Source organism: Hemibagrus wyckioides, linkage group LG06, assembly GCF_019097595.1.
Source record: "Hemibagrus wyckioides isolate EC202008001 linkage group LG06, SWU_Hwy_1.0, whole genome shotgun sequence".
NCBI classification, from domain to species: Eukaryota; Metazoa; Chordata; class Actinopteri; order Siluriformes; family Bagridae; genus Hemibagrus; species Hemibagrus wyckioides.
The window spans coordinates 26,611,855-26,631,162 of NC_080715.1; the positions used below are offsets into that span (position 1 = coordinate 26,611,855).

The following is a 19,308-nucleotide window of genomic DNA, read 5'->3' on the forward strand; positions in this document are numbered from 1 at the left end:
TTCGATATAAATTAGAAAAAGAAATAAAAATAAAGATGTTAGAAATGTGTATGGAAGTAAATTGAGATCTGTGTATATTTTCAAATAAACAAAGGATATTCTGGCTTGAAGGTAAGGATGAAAGTCATTTTTTACACCACTGGACTGTCTTGTGCCTGTGGCTTTAACCCATGAGAATAGAGCAGAATGTCAATGTAAAGCTTCATGATCTGAGGAAAGGAATGGTGTGTGTGGAGAAGAAACACAGTGAGGAGCATTTCTAGCAGAAACTTCTCTAATTATTATTAATATTTTTAATAATAATAATAATAATAATAAACTGTTAAACTCTCTTCATGGTGTGATGTTCTTCACTCTTGTTTGTGTGTGTGTGGTTGTTTGGGTGTGTTTATGTGCGTGTGTGTTTCTGTTTGGGTGTTTTTGCATGCATGTTTGTGTGTGTGTTTTTGTGTGCATGTGTGTGTTTGAGTGTGTGTTTGGGTGTTTTTGTGTGCATGTGTGTTTTTGGGTGTTTTTGTGTGTATGTGTATGTGTGTGTTTTTGTGTGAATGTGTGTGTACGTGTGTTTGTGTGTTTTTGTGTGCATGTGTGTGTTTGGGTGTTTTTTTGTGTGTGAATGTGTGTGTTTGTGTGCATGTGTGTGTGTTTGGATGTGTTTGTGTGTGTGTTTTGTGTGCATGTGTGTGTGTTTTTGTGTGCATGTCTGTGTGTGGGTGTGTTTTTGTTTTCATATGTGTGTGTGCATGTGTTTGTGTGTGAGTGTTTTGTTTTTGTGTGCATATGTGTGTGTGTGTGTTTGTGGGTGTGTGTGACATAAAAGTAAGTGGTGCATCCTCTCTTTCTTTATCACACAGCTTGCACATATTCCAGTAAAATCTTACACACACACACACACACACACACACACAGTAGTCATGTACATAGTTATGAGAATGTGGTGTGCAGAATATAAACACTCACTGGCCAATTTATTAGGAACACCCAATAAGACACGGTTAGTTCAATCATGTGGCAGAAGCACGCTGTATAAAGTCAGGCAGATACACATCAGGAGCTTGAGTTACTTCAGTTCACCTCAAACATCAGACTGGAAAAATCTGATCTCTGTGATTTTAACCGTGACACGGATGTTGGTACTGACACAGATTTAAGCAGTTTATACACTATGTTGCCCAAAGTTTTGGAACCTCTGCCTTTACATGCACATGAATGTAATATGGAGTTGGCTCACCATTTGTAGCTAAAACAGCTTCAACTCTTCTGGGAAGGCTTTCCACAAGGTTCAGGAGTGTGTTTATGAGAATTTTTTATCATTCCTCTAGAAGCGCATTTGTGAGTTTCAAGTTTCTGTTCAGTGAAGTCCAACCTGACAGAGCTTTTTCTAATTTTGCTATGATGAATGGACAGAAATCTCAGCATGCACACTGTACGTCCACGGGGAGCAGAAAAGCATTTCAAAACACAAAAGAGGTGGACGAGTTACAAGAGCAGAAGATCATAAATCTGACACTACAGTGGAGACAGGAGGAGCACTGAATCTCTACAAAAATGTCAGCTTTCCTGTCAACGTGAGCAAAAATGACCGTATGAACCTTGTTTACTTTCGTTTTATGGGTTTTGGAGTTTCAAAATCATCTGTTATTAGCCTCCAAAGAGTGGCTATTATTATTATTAGTAGTAGTAGTAGTAGTAGTAGTAGTATTAAAAACGCTTACGTGGATTGACCTTTATTCCTTTTATACAAACCTATTATATTAAAACTGTAAAAAATAATAATTCTAAGCTTTTTTTTTTTACACCAATACAATTTATAATATACAGCGCTAGCTGTTTCCAAGTGAAACTACAAGTCCCACAGAGCCACATGGTTAGTCACGTGGGGTCTGGACGCACCGTTCACGCGCTCGCACGCGTCATCACGTCGCTAGAGTAAGCTGCTCTAGGGTTAGGCTGCGCGCGCCTTTGCTCTTTTGACAAGTTTATCTCTCTTATTTGAGATGCATTTCTCGGCATGTTTCTCCTCTCACAGCGAAAATGAATCAGCAGCCTGAGTCCCGCGTCAGTTCGGTGAGTAGCCGCGCGCGCGCGCACGTGTGTGTGATTGAGGGAGATTGAACTGCTTACATTCTGAACTACATCAACAACACTGTTGCCCCGTTGCTATGGTTACGCACCTGCTGGGCTCGACTGTTTCTGCTTTAACCCTCTTGCTGTGTTCCGGTCAGATCAGACCGATTTACAAGTTCAGTAAATTTCATATCCGTTCACGCATGGCATTTGAACACATAAAATAAATGTTAAATATTTTTAGAAAAATCTGTGTGTTTTATGGAACCATGGTATTTCCGGTCAAAAATGACCGGTCATTGGAAATGAATAGGTAAGATCACAACTATAAAGAAAAGTTCAAGCACATTTATACAGTCCTGTACCACACCTCAACACACAGGTGTCTTTGAGGAGACACACACACATGCATGTACACACACACACACACACACACATATCCTATGCCCCTCTTTGGCTTCCATGGCAACCCCCACAGGAACCTGTCCATAATATAATTTTTTATCCCACAGGAACCACACTTGTTGAAAAACAAAACTTCAGCATGGTTTCAATCATACAACTTTCTGGCAGCTCTTGTATAAATAAAGCTTTTTCGAGGCCTTGCTCACAGTTCAGTCTGTGGAAGCACAATGGTCAAGAGATATGCTGCACTTGAAGCTCTGGACTTCATATTTGACCATGGAGGAAGTGTCAGAGGTTGAGGATGACACAGAGTACAACCCAGAGGACTCTGACACTGATGAGGAAGAAGACCCAGCTGAAGGAGGGCAAAAACTACAAGAGGAGACTGTTTCTTGAAGAACTTGGCAAAAGCGTGCATGGTGAAGCCCCTCATTCAAGGGCGCTGACATCTTCCACGAGCGCCGTCCTCTGCTGCATTGGTGATAGACATGCAAGCAACAGCAGCAACATCCACGGCAACCAGAGAAGGAGGAAAAAGAAAGAGGTGCCAACTGTGTGCACGAAGGGATAAAAAAACAAGCTTTGTGTGCCATAGATGTGGTGTATATATTTGCAAAGAACATGCAACGACCTCAGTATATTGCCCAACATGCACATGAGAGGACAAAACTGAGGGATGACACTATGGTCTTTTCAGAGCTACATGAGAAAATTGTAAATGTGTTCATACAGTGTATGGTTCAAGCATTACTTCTGTAATATAGTTAAGTTTTTCCTCTGTACATTTGCAATAAATAAATCACAGTTCCACAGTTTAGAAAATATAGCTGGTTTTAAAAAAGTGACTTTGGTAAACATTTCAGTGAAGTACTCTGTGAAAAACAGTACAATAGTTTTCATCTCCGTATCTGCTATAGTCAAAATAATATCTATATAATGTTTTCCCCCCTAAAAAACGAGTGGTATGTTACAAAACTTGTAATGTTCTCCAAGAGCTGAAATTGATGAAAAGATCTAGTAGAACATTAGGTAATAATATATGTATTATTGTGGATTTATAATGGAATAAAATGATCCTGGTCAAAAGTGACCAGGAACACTGAGTGTTAGTTGAAATGAACACAGTAGGAGGGTTAAAAAAAATAATAAATACATTTTATTTTTTAATTTGCATCTTCTATCCATATTTGCAACAAATATGATGAAATAGAAATATTTTTTATTTCCAAACTTTTTATTTATTTATTAATTAATTAATTAATTAATTAATTAATTAATTAATTAATTAATTAATTAATTAATTAATTAATTAATTAATTAATTTATTTATTTATTTTTTAATTAAAATTGTTGTGGTGGTGGTGGTGATCAGGGTGATGGAGGGGTACGTGGTTCTGGGTCAGGTTGGAGAGGGTGCGTTTGGGAAAGCGCTGCTGGTCAGAGAGAAGGCGGGTCCAGGCCGGCGGTGTGTGGTGAAGCAGGTCAGCTTGTCTCGGGTGAGAATTTGTTTCCCTGTTTCTGTCACATGTCTCCATTTATTTATTTTATCTTTCATTTTCCATTATCTTTCCATATTTCCAAATCTTCTCCATTTCATTGTCTTCATTATCTTTAGTTTTTGTGTTTGTGTGTGTGTGTTTGTGGCCTAAAAACACCACTGAGCCCTGTCTACTGTCTCATGCCCTCATTTTCCCTGCTGAAAATCATTAATGATCCGGTGTCTGATCCGTCCGTGTTTAATATCTTATACATGTTTTGCAATCAGACACTTACATTTCTCCACAGCATCTGTCCCAAGACCTGACAATTCATTTAAATTCATCTAAAAAACAAGCCCACAGCGTCTCTGACCAGGATGAAGCGGAAACTGGAGATGAACTATAATAACCTCAAGGTAGTGCAGTGTAAAAACAAAGACTGGACAGTTTTAGCGGTCACTTCCATGTGCTACTGCAGCAAGATTTTCAAGTTTCTGTTCAGTGAAATCCAACCTGACAGAGCTTTTGTAATTTTGCTATGATGATGTTGAAAGAAAAATTCATATCTCAGAAGACTCACAGGAGTAACTACAGCCAAAGGTGGTTACTGTTTTCTGGCCCAGGAAGTGAAAATGTATCCAAATAACAAGTTTAATAAAACTTTCACAATTAAAGAAATATGTAGCACCTTCAAATATTTTGTAAATCTATATATGTGTGTGAAAACTTTAAGGGGATGTAAATAAGAATAATTTTAATACCTCTCTCTCTGTCTGTCTGTCTGTCTGTCTGTCTGTCTGTCTGTCTGTCTATCTGTCTCTCTGTGTCTCTTTCTCTTTGTAGATGTCCTCTCGTGAAAGGGAAGCAGCCAAGAAGGAGGTGACTTTACTGTCCAGAATGAATCATCCCAACATTGTGGCATTCTTCCAGTCGTTTCATGGTCAGTGTAGTGAAACGTCACTAAGGTTTAATTAAACTTAGAGAGATGTTTATTATCTTGCATTTCATGTTCATATTATCTCGTGTTTATTATGTGTATTATTTCCTTTAGTTATTTGCAATCTTTCTGATACAGTCATATAAATACATTCTTCATTGCTTTATTGCATACTTTATATGCTTTACTGGAATGACCATAAAAACCAAAGTGAGTATGTGTGTGTGTGTGTTTCAGAACGAAATACTCTCTACATAGTGATGGAGTACTGTGATGGTGGGGATCTCATGAAGAAAATCACTTTGCAAAGAGGACAGCCTTTCAGAGAAGAAAAAGTATGTATCCTACACACACACACACACACATACCAACAAACCCCCACATACAAACACACCAACGCACTCACACATGCATGCACACACACATACTCACATGCACCAATGCACCCACAAATTCACATAGACACACACATACCAATGAACCCCCCAACACATACATAAACACACCAACACACCCACAAACTCAAACAGACACACACACACACACACACAAGCTCACACAGACACACACACATACCAACAAACCCCCCCCAACACACACACATAAACACACCAACACACCCACAAACTCACACACACACAAATTCACACAGACACACACACATACCAACAAAGCCCCCAACACACACACATAAACACACCAACGCACCTACAAACTCACACAGACTCACACACATACCAATGAACCCCCCCCCAACACACATACGCAAACGCAGATACACACACACACATACCCACACTTCAATAATTACTCCTCTCTCTGTACAGATAATCGATTGGTTTGTTCAGATCTGTTTGGGTCTGAAACACATTCATGACAGAAAAGTTCTGCACAGAGACATCAAAGCTCAGGTACACACTTCTCACTCATCACACACCACACATCAGGAGGGTCAAATATCACAGTAATAACCAGCACAATATATTTCATAAATTATGGTGTTAAACACACAGGCAGCAAAACCATCGAACACTTAAGACACTTTTAAAGTGTGCTGTGTTATTTATTATCCATCATCATCATGGATGAGTGTGATGGGTTTCTCTTACATCATCAGCACAGAATCTGTTACAGTAACGTAGAGATGATGGTACTTTCATATTCTGTGATTTTTTTTGACCTGGTAGAACATCTTCCTCACTCAAGGAGGAACAAAAGTCAAACTTGGAGACTTTGGCATCGCAAGAATGTTAAACAAGTGAGTGTGTGTGTGTGTGTGTGTGTATTAGAGGTATGGATTAATCCCATAACTGAAATGTGGTGAATAAGAAAATGATAAACCTATAAACAGTGGTTCTGTTGATTAATAATAATAATAATAATAATAATAATAATAATAATAATAATAATAATAATAACAGCAACAACAATAATAATAATACGTTATTAAAAATGTTGAATGTTATACAGTATTTTAGTGTTATATTATTAATCATGTTTTAATTATTCTTATTTGAATAATGATTTTGTTTGTAAATAATTTCATATAATGGGCTACTGTCACAAACCAGTGAAGGGTTTCTTAAAAAGAAACCCAATCAATCCAAGTTAGATGGTTCTATTATTATTATTATTATTATTATTATCATTATTATTATTATTATATACAATAAAATAAATACAGCAAATCTAAACCATTTCCACAAAAAAACAGCAACGCATAACACTGTGTTATGAAAAATCGCCTGCAGTGTTGATAACAGCGAAGCTCCGTCCTTTTATTGGTGTTTCATCATTTCAGTTTTTTTTACAAATTCAATCAAACTATTTCATCGCTTTAAAAAATTCATGATTCATAATACACCGATCAGGCATAACATTATGACCACCTGCCTAATATTGTGTTGGTCCCCCTTTTTGCTGCTAAAACAGCCCTGTCCCATCATGCACTGTGTATTCTGACACCTTTCTATCAGAACCAGCATTAACTTCTTATATTTGCAATTTGAGCAACAGTAGCTCGTCTGTTGGATCGGATCACACGGGCCAGCCCTCGCTCCCCACGTGCATCGATGAGCTTTAGCCGCCCATGTCCCTGTCTTCGGTTCACCACTGTACCACCACTTCCTTGGACCACTTTTGATAGATACTGACCACTGCAGACCAGGAACACCCCACAAGAGCTGCAGTTTTGGAGATCCAGTCGTCTAGCCATCACAATTTGGCCCTTGTCAAAATCCTTACGCTTGTCCATTTTTCCTGCTTCTAACACATCAACTTTGAGGACAAAATGTTCACTTGCTAATAATATATCCCACCCATTAACAGGTGCCATGATGAGGAGATCATCAGTGTTATTCACTTCACCCATCAGTGGTCACGATGTTATGCCTGTTTGGTGTAAAATATAATAATAGAAAAGCTTTATCACACTCCAAGGGTTCTACATGAAACCATTTTTTTAGCGAGGTACAGAACCTCAGGGTTCTATATAGAGCCCCATGGAACCTTTTTATGATGTTGGTGATCTTGGTTAAAATCAGCTTTAAGGAACAGGAACATCAGTCAAACATTAATAGTTCTGTATATTTCACTTCTGTGCCTTTTCTGTACAACTAAATATGGCACATATATCATTATATCAGTATAAATTTCATTGATATTTATATCTCGGTATTTTGGATGCCTCACGTCTTTTTGTGCCTCTGTAGCACAACGGAGCTGGCAAGAACGTGTGTCGGGACGCCGTATTATATTTCTCCAGAGATCTGTGAGAACAGACCTTATAACAACAAGACGTATGTACTGCAGTGCGTGTGGGTGTGTGTGTGTGTGAGCTGTAATTTATTCCTTTCTAGATCACTGTGTAATAAATAGAGAATAAAACACTCCGGTTCATGCTGTAATAGGAAACTAATCAGTGATGCAGTAGTGTTTTATCCTCCTCTTACACCACAGGAAATTTCCAAGTGTTACGATTGTGTACAGTTGTACAATAGTTATATAGTACACAGTCATGTATTTTTTCTATGTTTTAATGTCGATAAGAAAAAAAAACAAGATACAATTTCAGTGTGTATGTCTGTGTGTGTGTGGGGGGGGGGTTCTAATGCAAAGATGCAAAGGAAGTTAGCAAATTTGAAAAGCCACAGAAAAGTTTTGCAACTAATATTAGTTCTGTGGTTCTCTCTCTCTCTCTCTGTCTTTCTCTTCTGTATATTTATATCTGGGTTGCTCTGCAGAGATATGTGGTCTCTCGGATGTGTTCTCTATGAGCTCTGCACACTCAGACACCCAGTGAGTGTTACAGAAACAAACCACACACACACACACACTGTACACACTGTACTGTACATGTTTTACACCCAGTATACATCTGTGATGTGTGTGTGTGTTGCAGTTTGAAGGCAGCAGTTTGAGGCAGCTGATTGTGAAGATCTGTAGAGGACACTACACTCCAGTGTCACAGCGTTACAGTGCTGACCTCAGGCTGCTGCTTTCACAGCTGTTTAAGGTCAGTCCCCGGGATCGGCCCTCAGTCAACTCGCTGCTGAAACGACCACTTCTACACAAACACATCAGCAAGCACCTGGACCCACAGGTAACTAACACGCACAGGAGCTGAATAAAAATAAATCAAATAAAATGTAATGTAACAGACTCAGGAGGAGCGTGAGGATGTGTAGAATTGTTAGACAGACATTACTAATGACACACAAGTGATCAAACAAAAGAGTACAAAGTAGCTAAAAGGTTAGATCGCAGACATAGGCTACTAAAAACAAACAAACAAAAAAACAAACAATCAAACAAACAGACACACAACTCAAGTGTTCACAAATATACAGTGAAGTGCAGATGCTTCCAGGAAGTAAACAGGAAATGAACAGAATATTACTGACATCTGCTGGCAGGGATGAGTTCTGTCCTGGACCAGTGACAAATGCTTGATTACCCAGTCTCTGTGTGTGTGTGTGTGGGGTGTCTCGGGTTGTGTTGCAGTTCATGGAAGAGGAATTTAGTCACACGGTTCTGCACAGAGTCAAACCTGCAGCACTGCATGAGAATAAACACCCTGCAGGTATCCATTACTCCAGCTCTGTCTCCCACACAGCACACCTACCCCACCCCAGGGCAGTTTAACCAGCATCATGCTCTACATTACAAAACCTCAACTGCAGAGTGATTAAGCTAATACTGTAGTGGCTTAAAATGACCAAGTGTCTGTTACTCCACTAGGGGAGTAGTGCAAAAAAACTTAGGAGACTGAATCCTTATATATGGATTTAGACTTAATCTGCTTAATTGTTTGGTCCAGCTGAATAAAAGTCTCATGTGGCCAGTGGACAGAATTATTTTCCTCTAACAGTGTATACTGTAATGTTATATTTACCTGAAATATTGATTAGCATTTCTAATTCATTAAAGAACAACATTCCATCCCTTTTTTGTGTACAGCTGTATTTAATTCCTGTTTGCACTTTATAGCAGCTATAAACATCCAGTCCTTAACCAGCATCTCTCTCTCTCTCTCTGTCTCTGCCTGTCTCTGTCTCTCTCTCTCTCTCTCTCTCTGACAAAATGTCCATAGTTATTCCAAGGCCCGGTCCAGCAGTAAAGCCTGAGCATCCTCTGAGCAATTTTCCTCCTAGACCAGAGAGAAGATGTGCAGTAGCCAAGCCTTTCTGCACACAGAGTAAAGTATGGCTCTTCTTCTTCTTCTCCTTCTTCATATTTCTTTTTCTTCTTCTTCTTCTACTTCTTCTTCTTCCTCTTCTTCATCTTTCTTTTTCTCCTTCTTCTTCTTTGTGTGAGGATATGAGCCATGTGTCAGTTTTAATGTAACACTGTGCAGGATGTAGATGCTATATAATCCACATTGCATCCTGTATGACTCTCAAAGCTCATGGAACTGAAAAAGTTGACTTTAGTGTAAGATTACTCTAGGCAGAAGGTAAACATCTTGCCTGGTGACCTAATGAAGTATTTTCTGAAGTTTTATTATGATCTGAGTCTGGTCCATAACTCCCACTTTTTGGCGGAGGCTCAGTGACGGATGAATGGACACGTCATTAAAGTGTCTAGAGTTTTAGCACAGATCTATGAACGATGAACTGTAGATGAACCTTTAAAGGAGTGATGAGATGGAAAAAAAACCCACATCTTTTGTGAAACATGGTGGCGGTAGTGCATTAGTTGAAAATGTGTGGCTCACTGAGTACAGTAAATAACGGATATAGTTTTATAGAAGGTACATACAGAGCTTTTCTGTTCCTGATGCAAACAGGAGACATTAAAAATATATATTAAATCACACATTCAGCTGAAGTGTCACATGATCTTGATGGTCTCAGCTTTTGTTAGAGAACATCTCCAAAACAAACAACAGCATGAAGATAAAACTCTGGAAATGTATTAATCAGGGGATCTTTATAAAATGATGGTGTTGAGGAGGATGTCCACCTAAAGACACTGGTCATGTAAAGAGGGGATTAATCCAAGAAGCAGAAATATGATTTGGAGCAAATAATTTTGCAAAACATCTTACCTGTATATGTTCATCATTTGACTCAAACTCAGTAAACGGAAATCATCAACTAGCTAAACAAATGAATGTCCTGGTGACCAGAATATCAGTGTACAAACCCTCTGAGATCTATTCTTACAGTTGAACTGTTACTGTTCAGTGTGTGTATGTGTGTGTGTTCAAGTGGCTCATGTGAATGGAACATGTTTGACACAAATCTCAAAAAGTGAAATGAAATGTAAAATATTTTGTCTCATTCCAAGAAAGTGACGGGCCATGCAGTGGCGGGAGAAGTAGGAAAGTCTCAGCACTACAGACAGCAGCGTGACCATCGGGACCAACTACAGCACCATCCACATCTTCATCAGCCTCCTCTTCCTCCTCGTCTCGCAGCACATGAACCTGTGGAGCTGGAGAAGCCGTCCAACAGACCGAGCGCGCTGGAGCCATACCAGCTGTGAGTGTCAGGAAAATATCTTTTATTAATTTCACTGGACATCAGGTGCATTTAGATGGGGATGGGAGGATTTGAGATGGACAGAGGGATGGACAGATAGCAGAATTTTTTTCTTGATGTTTGCTGTTTCTAGTGTAGCAGCAGCAAGGGAGGAATACCTACAGAGAAGACAAGAAGCAAACAAATACAAACTTAGAGCGGAAAAACAGCTGGTGAGATGCGCACACACACACACACATAATTATTCACACACACGTTTATACACACACACACACACACACAGACACACTTATACACACACACACACACACACACACACATTTATACACACATGCACACACACAAGCACACACTTATACACACACAAACTGTTACTGTTAGAATTTTAAAGCTTTCATCACTTGAATTAAGATTATATTGATTTAATTTTAAGCACAGCCACCACAAAACCAGACTTCAGAACAAAAATGGTTTAATACTGTTTTAGGAATCAAATCTTTGCATAGCTATGACAGGACACACTGGAAAGTAACAATAAAAAAAAACATAATCTTAAGAGTCATCATAACGTATGCTACAATGCTAAAATAAGTAAGTTCAAGATTCAAGATTCAAGAAGCTTTATTGTCATTTCAACCACATATAGCTGGCGCAGTACATAGTGAAATGAAACAACGTTTCTCCAGGACCTGGTGCTACATAAACATACAACAACAAGTTCAACACAAAACAACAAACAACACCACAGAGCTAGGACAGAAGTTTGTCTTAGCCACGTAAAGTGCACAGTGTGCAGCTAGGTGCAAACAGAGCATAGACAAGACAGTGCAAAAGACAATAAATACAATAAAGACAACACAAAAGAAAACAGGACACTTAGCGCCGAAAAGAAATAAAAGAACATGTGTACTGGAATGTAAGTGAAATAAAATAAAGTGAAATGATGTAAAAAATAAAAAAAAGTATTGTGCAAAAACATTGTGCAAAAGTACACTGCAGCGGTTGAGGTAGTGCAAATAGAATAAACATAAATATAACTATAGCAGCGGATGACAGGTAGAGGTAGTGCAGTAAGTAATGAACAGTATAAATTATGTGTGTGTGTGTGTGCGTCCACACAGTCAAGAGAGAGTGTGTGTATCTGTGTGTGAGAGAGACAGAGAGTTAATATACAGTTCAGTCCTGAGTGAGAGTGTGTGTGTGTGTGTGTGTGTGAGAGAGAGTGTAGAACAGTTCAGTCCTGAGTGAGAGTGTGTGTGTGTGTGTGTGTGTGTGTGTGTGTGTGCGTGTGTGTGTGTGAGAGAGTGTAGAACAGTTCAGTCCAGGGTGTTGAGGAGCCTGATGGCTTGAGGAAAGAAACTGTTACACAGTCTGGTTGTGAGGGCCCAAATGCTCCGGTACCTCTTTCCACATGGCAGGAGGGTGAAGAGTGTGTGTGAGGGGTGTGTGGGGTCAGCCACATTGCTGTTGGCTTTGCGGATGCAGCGTGCGGTGTAAATGTCTGTGATAGAGGGGAGAGAGACTCCGATGATCTTTTCAGCTGTCCTCACTATCCGCTGAAGGGTCTTGTGATCCGAGACGGTGCAGTTCCCAAACCAGGCAGTGATGCAGCCGCTCAGGACGCTCTCGATGGTCCCTCTGTAGAACACAGTCAGGATGGGGGAAGGGAGATGGGCTTTCCTCAGCCTCCTCAGGAAGTAGAGGCACTGCTGGGCTTTCTTGGTGATGGAGCTGGTGTTGAGTGACCAGGTGAAGTTCTCCGCCAGATGGACACCAAGGAATTTGATGCTCTTGACGATCGTTATATTATACTTGACGATAAGTTATATTAGATCTGACATTACCAACACATTTTCAAGCAGGAAAAATGTGAGCTATATATTTTCTGTCAAAGGGTTCATAAATAGAAGTGTGCCTGGTAAAGGTAGCTAGCAGACTAGCTTATTTGTTCTGAATGTTATGAATACAGGTCTTGAGTACTCTATGGGCTCGATGAACGCGCAGGCGCATTTTGGTGGATTTTTTTCAACATAGCAGTTACAGTAAATCGACTGACCACTCCGTCACTTTTTATTAAACAGAAACGAGTAATATATCATTCGAAACTAAAGGGTCTGTTTTTATTTCTGTACACTCACAATAATGACAAAAAAACCATATGCTTTTATAAAATGAAGAAAGGCTAGGTTACATTCCTCAGGTTCAACATTGAAGCCTTTGATGCTGAAAGCATTTTAACAGCTGGCAAACTAATTTCCCACTGAACTGTTATATTTGCGCCTTTATTGGATTTTAGGATGAAATTATTTTTAAATTTCCAGGACTGAAATGCATTTTTATCACTCGCCATGGTGGTAACTCTCAGACAGTGTAGTGGCCTAAAGCTTTCAGCGGCAATGTGGATTAATGTAATTGGCAGACGTGCCGCAAATTCAAACCAGAAAACCAATCAAAATCATCAGAATAGCACCGCTTTAACAAACTCTAACAACAAATTAATATCATTTAACATATCCTAGTTTTTTAAAGAAAATATTCAGATGTAACTCTATTTGTAGTCTTTAACATTTTCATAAGTAACTGTAATTTTAATGACATATTTTTTCTCAGTAACTGTAACAAATTACTGTTACATTTATTTTGTAATTAAATTATGTGACGCCGTTACATGTAACTAGTTACTCCCCAGCACTGCTTATTCACACACTCACACACACATGCGCACACATTTATACACACACACACATACACATTCACACACACACTTATACACGCACACACACACACACACACACACATGCACACACATTTATACACACACACACACACTCTTATACACACACATACACTTATGCACACATACACCCACACACTAGTTTCACTCGGTCTTTCCTCGAAGATCTTACTTGTACCTTCTTATGTACGCAGGGGCTGAGGCCAAGTACAGCAGATGCCGATCGGTTCAGACTGTATGACGAGAGATCTGCTCCTCCTCCTCTTCCTCCTCCTCCACAGCATGCAGTGCAAGACAAAATACACGGACAGCAGGTCTCTAGGACTGCATTTTGTGTTTTTTTGGGAATTAGAGAGTAATGAGTAAAAAAACAGGGTTGGTTCATGTGTGTGTGCGTGTGTGTGTGTGCATGCAGGAGTATCTCAAGCAGTTGCGGCAAATCAGGCAACGTTATCAGGATGAGATCAGAGAGATGAGGCAGAGAGCCAACGCTGAGGTGACACACACACACGCACACATGCACACACACATGCACAAACACACACATGCACATACACACACGCACACACTACAGAACAGCAGACCAAATAAAAGGCTGGAAAATGCAACAGTTATTTGTTTTACTTGACTACAGTATTCTGTAATTAACTTATTGGACTTAAAATTTGATTGAAATTTAATTCAGTCCACTAAATCAATCATGTGAGTGAGGACGGAAGCCCGAGCCGAAAGAAAGCACGAGAGTAAAATCATTAGCTTCATGTCCTTCATCTGGAACCTGATTAAAGTTTCCTTTGCTTCCTTTGTGTGCCTCCTCAGGTCCAGACAAACATAACAGGGGAAGATATGGAGCATCCTACAGCAAAACAAACACAGCCACCTAGTGAAGAGCAAAAGGTAAGCGCACACACACACACTTATACACACACACACACACACACAGATACAAATGCACACACTTATACACACACACACTTATACCCACACACACACACACACACTTATACACACACACACACACAATACTGTGTAAAAGTCTCAGGACACCTATTTTTTAGTACATTTCTTTTTACAGATGTTTTTTTTATGACTTCTACATTATTGAGTTGGTACAAAACTCCCAAACATTGCTTTTCATTAATAAATAAATAAATAAATAAATGGATAGATAGATAAATAAACAAAGGGATAAATAAATAAATAATGAATGAATGAATGAATGAATGAATGTTCCAGAAAAATGATTGAATATCGGGAAAATCTTTTCAGACAAAAACCATAATGAAGGCTGCTTTACTTTGCATTCACCGTACCTCACTCAAATTCTCCAGAAAAACTGTGGCAAGATTCTCCAAGCTGCTCATTATATACACACACTACTGTACAAAGTCTCAGGCACATTCAGGGAGATGGTGTAAAGATGATTTTTTTTTTTAAAAAAAGAAACATGGTGGCTTGGCTGTGCTGGGGCTTGAACCCGGTCAACGACCCAGAGCCTTAACCACTTGAGCTTATATGTAAATAAAATATGTACTTAAGAGATAAGTGGCTTGATATTGTTTTTCTCTTTAGCCCACAGACATGGAGGAAGCTCTGAAGCAGATTCTGGAGCAGAACCAGAAAGAGAGGAGAGAGCTGCAGAAGAAATATAACGATCAGGTAGCTGCTGTCCTCAACCATGTAGACGTTCACGCAGGAACCTTCACTGTTCATGAGCACTGAAGATCTTCACTCTGTTACACAGAAAGCAGTCATGTTTGAGATCAAGCTGCAGGAAGACAGAATGCAGGGAGAAGCAGATGAAGAACCAGAGGAAATGGACGAAAAGGATGAGGTAAAATACAACTTAGAGGAAAATAATTGAAGAAAATGAAGAATGGGCTTCGTAACATATTACAGTGTTATAGTATGTATTGATTAGGAGTTCTCACTTCAACCTAGGAAGCTACCTTTTTTAAAATAACACAAAAATGCGCCTTAGCATTCGTTTCAGTGAAAAGAGAATTTTCCTAGTACTTCCGGATGAAAAGCATCTTCAGACTCGATGCTGCCATCACCAGGCTTCATGATATGATTAATTATCCTCTAGATTAACAGTCTTTTATTAAACGAATGAACAAAATCTTTCCTTCAGGTTACAGACGTTGGTATAGTCATGATGTGAGAAAAAATATTGTTTTTGCTATAATAATGAAATAAAATTCCTATAAACTTGTGTGTTTGTGTCTATATGTCAGGAGGATCCTCTGAATCAAACGCTGAAATTTGATGCCGAGCTCAAATTATGGAGACCTGCGGGTGAGGCCGAAATCAAGCCTGAAGGAGGAGTTGAGGAAGAAAGGAGTGAAGAGGAGGAGAAGCGTGAGAAAAGAGGGATGTGGCAGCACGAAGCTCCTCAAACTCTTCTGAATGCTCTGGCAAACATGGAGGTGTCATCCACCTGTTCCACGTTTTCATCTACACAGGGCAAGTGGGACATGAAGAACACACACACACACACACACACACACACAGAAAACTGAACAAACACTAAGAATGTAAAGTCATAGAGCTTTAAGATGCGTTAAATGCATGAACATTAGGAAGAGTTCTGGACTCATATAAACACCTGCTAATTTCCTTTTCTTTTCTTTTTTAACCGTAGCCAGAGCTACTGATCAGGAAGAGGCGGAGCAAAGTCCGGAAGGGCGGAGAAAATGGACAGACTGTCCTCCTGATACACTCCTTAATGCTCTGGCTCAGGCACAGCTCACCTACTCGACACTGGGTAATACAGACACACCTACAGATCACCTCCATGAATAGAAGCGTATTCTGGATTCTATACACCGATCAGGCATAACATTATGAACAGTGAGAGGTGAAGTGAATAACACTGATGATCTCCTCATCATGGCACCTGTTAGTGGGTGGGATATATTAGGCAGCAAGTGAACATTTTGTCTTCAAAGTTGATGTGTTAGAAGCAGGAAAAATGGACAAGCATAAGGATTTGAGTGAGTTTGATAAGGGCCAAATTTTGATGGCTAGATGACTGGATCAGAGCATCTCCAAAACTGAAGCTCTTGTGGGGTGTTGTGGGTCAGTAATTATCAAAAGTGGTCCAAGGTAGGAACAGTGGTGAACCGGTGCGGCCAAGGCTCATTGATGCATGTGGAGAGTGAAGGCTGGCCCATGTGATCCGATCCAACAGACGAGCTACTGTTGCTCAAATTGGTGAAGAAGTTAACGCTGGTTCTGATAGAAAGGTGTCAGAATACACAGTGTATGATGGGTCAGGGCTGTTTTGGCAGCAAAAGGGGAACCAACACAATTTTAGGCAGGTGGTCATAATGTTATGCCTGATCTGTATACATATACTATAGTGTTACAGGAAAATAATTAATGACGTGTGATGTGATGCATCCTGACAGGAAGAGAGTTAATGTCCTGTAACAGCACGTCCTCAACTGTTTTATTCCTCTTATACCACAGCAATCGGTCAAGATTTTATTACCTAAAAGATAGCACAACATACTTTTTATCCATTTATAGTTAAGTCTGAAATGAGTTCTTATCACTTCTAACCATTGAAGCAGTCGTTTCCTCTCTCTCTCACTTTAAGTTCATGAAACAAAAAAATGTAATGTTACCAGACACACTCCTGACACTGGAGACTCCTTTTATAAAAATGAAGTAAACATTATTATATAAACACACTGTTTTAAAATCCCAGCAATGGTTCTTTGGCAGTTACTCTCCAGAGTCTGACTTCTTTTATTTTCTGTACTCCTCTGTCAGGAACAGTCGTACCATCAGATGTAGAAAAAGCATCGGATGGAGGTGAAGGAAGAGTGACGGAAGATAAAAAAACAGACAATGCTGATGACGAAGGAGAGGAAGACTCTGACATTGAAGTGGACGAGGATCGGCTGGAGCCCCGATCAGATGATGATGATACGTAAGCCAGCAGAGTGAAAGCACACGTGTATAATGCTACTCCTAATACATGCAAATTAAATACTATCCCATTTAAATACTGATAAAACTTTTGGATAAAGTTCTTTTGAAACCACAGGTTCATGAGTAGCTTCATATCGGATATTTGCCATCTTTGCCATTCTATCTGTTACTTGGCGTCAATCACAGAAATAAAGGGTTAAGCAGTCGACTGCCTCCTTCTCCAATGTCTTCTTAGGAATTTTGAAGAGTCAGAGGATGAGCTGAAGGAGGAGGTGAAGGACTCCATGAGGAACCTCTTTATCATGGCAGAGGATGAGGAGGTGCAGAGCATGAAGAAGACAGAGGAGGAAAACAATACAGAGGCTCCTGTCCAAGGCTGAGCAAGAAATAAATAATGCCCCAGAACCCAGAGGATGGTTAGCATTTAGAAACATAACCATACGCAGTGACAGTGTCCTGTTTTTATTGTTGCAAATGTATGATGTCATTGAATAATAGGGATTATATCATTAATGATTTTTACTGAAAAGGTGTTCACTAGTGAAGCAGATGTTACAGGCACTGTGGCAAAGTATTTTAATGCAAGTGTAAGAGGATTTACAGGTTTTGGTAGGCCGCTTCGACCAGCCTCCACGCTCGACCATGCCCGACTATAACTGACCACACCTGACTACACCTACCCACGCCCTGCTGCCACACATAGGTATACAATAACTGTTTTAAATGAATATTTAATTCCTCCTTTCTATGTAGTGTGAACTCATGATGTTTGAGCATCAGAGTAATTCTCACAAACCCTGTCATGAACATCTAATTTTAAAATCAGAAATTGCAGATTTCTACATCTGGACCATTAAAACCTTTCTACAATGTAACAACATCTCAGTGATGTAACAACATCATAACCTTTTTTTAAAAAAACAAATACTTGCTTCATTTCTGCTTAGCTCAGCTCACTCCTCTGGGAGAAAGAACAAGATTACGTAAATATACACTACCTAACTAAAACTATGTGGTTCTTCACTACAAGGTAATGTACAATCAGCTAGAACTTTCCTTTTCCATTATCTCTAAGCTCTAGGATAAACATGTTCTTGCATGACAAAGCCCCTGTGCTCCATAAAGACATGATGTGCCAAAGGCTGGAGAAACAACAGGGCTTCCAACCATTTATCTGAAATAAATCATTGTGTAAGACTTAATCATAGCCCTGCACTAACCCAGGAATTTGGGAGTGGTACAGATTGGTGCAGAGAACTTTAATTCTCAACATTTCATGCATTTTGGTGTTCATTCACAGAGCAGTGTATTAGGAACACTTTTACTCCTAATTATTATATATATGTAATCATCTCATCAGCCTGTCGTGTGACAGCAGAGCAACAGAGAAGCTTTGGGTAATGTTCAGTGTGATCTCAGTGGCCGTTTAAGTATAACTGCTGATCTGCTGGGATTATCTCACACACAGCACTCTCTAGACTTTAATCAGAATGATGTAAGAAAGCAGAAAAATATCCAGGACTCTGCAGAGAGAAACGCCTTGTTGAATTGACCCAGAGGTGGACACAATTTACAAACTCTAAGCTTCGTAGAAAAGGATTTTGATCCGAAGAGTGTAAGTTCAAATCCCATGACCCCCAGAGCTGCTGCTGCTGCTGGGCTTCTGAGCAGAGCCCTTAATCTTCAACATGCAGCTGTATAAGGAGAGAATGTAAATTGCTCTAGATTAGGATGTCTACCAAAAGTTATATTTTATAGATC

General features: G+C 39.5%; 2 protein-coding genes across 4 annotated transcripts in view; both read left to right on the forward strand.

Moving 5' to 3' along the window:
* Positions 1-332, forward strand: part of itm2bb (integral membrane protein 2Bb) — a 13,160-nt gene extending 12,828 nt beyond the window's left edge. Inside the window, exon 6 of the mRNA XM_058391925.1 lies at positions 1-332. This exon is cut by the window's left edge and continues 409 nt beyond it. The gene's annotated coding sequence lies outside the window, so the exon portion shown is untranslated.
* Positions 333-1,766: 1,434 nt separating this feature from the next.
* Positions 1,767-18,444, forward strand: LOC131354363 (serine/threonine-protein kinase Nek5). Of its 3 annotated transcripts, none has more exons than XM_058391921.1 (22): positions 1,769-2,067; positions 3,845-3,968; positions 4,794-4,890; positions 5,125-5,222; positions 5,715-5,798; positions 6,075-6,145; positions 7,599-7,685; positions 8,130-8,184; positions 8,288-8,488; positions 8,890-8,968; positions 9,479-9,588; positions 10,678-10,871; positions 11,005-11,083; positions 13,800-13,919; positions 14,021-14,101; positions 14,425-14,502; positions 15,178-15,264; positions 15,350-15,439; positions 15,843-16,075; positions 16,254-16,372; positions 17,386-17,545; positions 17,783-18,444. In XM_058391921.1, the coding sequence occupies exons 2-22, from the start codon at positions 3,849-3,851 to the stop codon at positions 17,925-17,927; spliced, it is 2,388 nt and encodes a 795-aa protein (XP_058247904.1). In that variant the 5' UTR covers positions 1,769-2,067; positions 3,845-3,848; the 3' UTR covers positions 17,928-18,444. The 3 variants fall into 3 exon arrangements, with proteins under 3 accessions (XP_058247907.1, XP_058247904.1, XP_058247906.1); XM_058391923.1 differs by lacking the exon at positions 1,769-2,067 and adding an exon at positions 4,258-4,366; XM_058391924.1 differs by lacking the exon at positions 3,845-3,968 and having other exon boundaries at positions 1,767-2,067.
* The last annotated feature ends 864 nt before the right edge of the window (positions 18,445-19,308 follow it).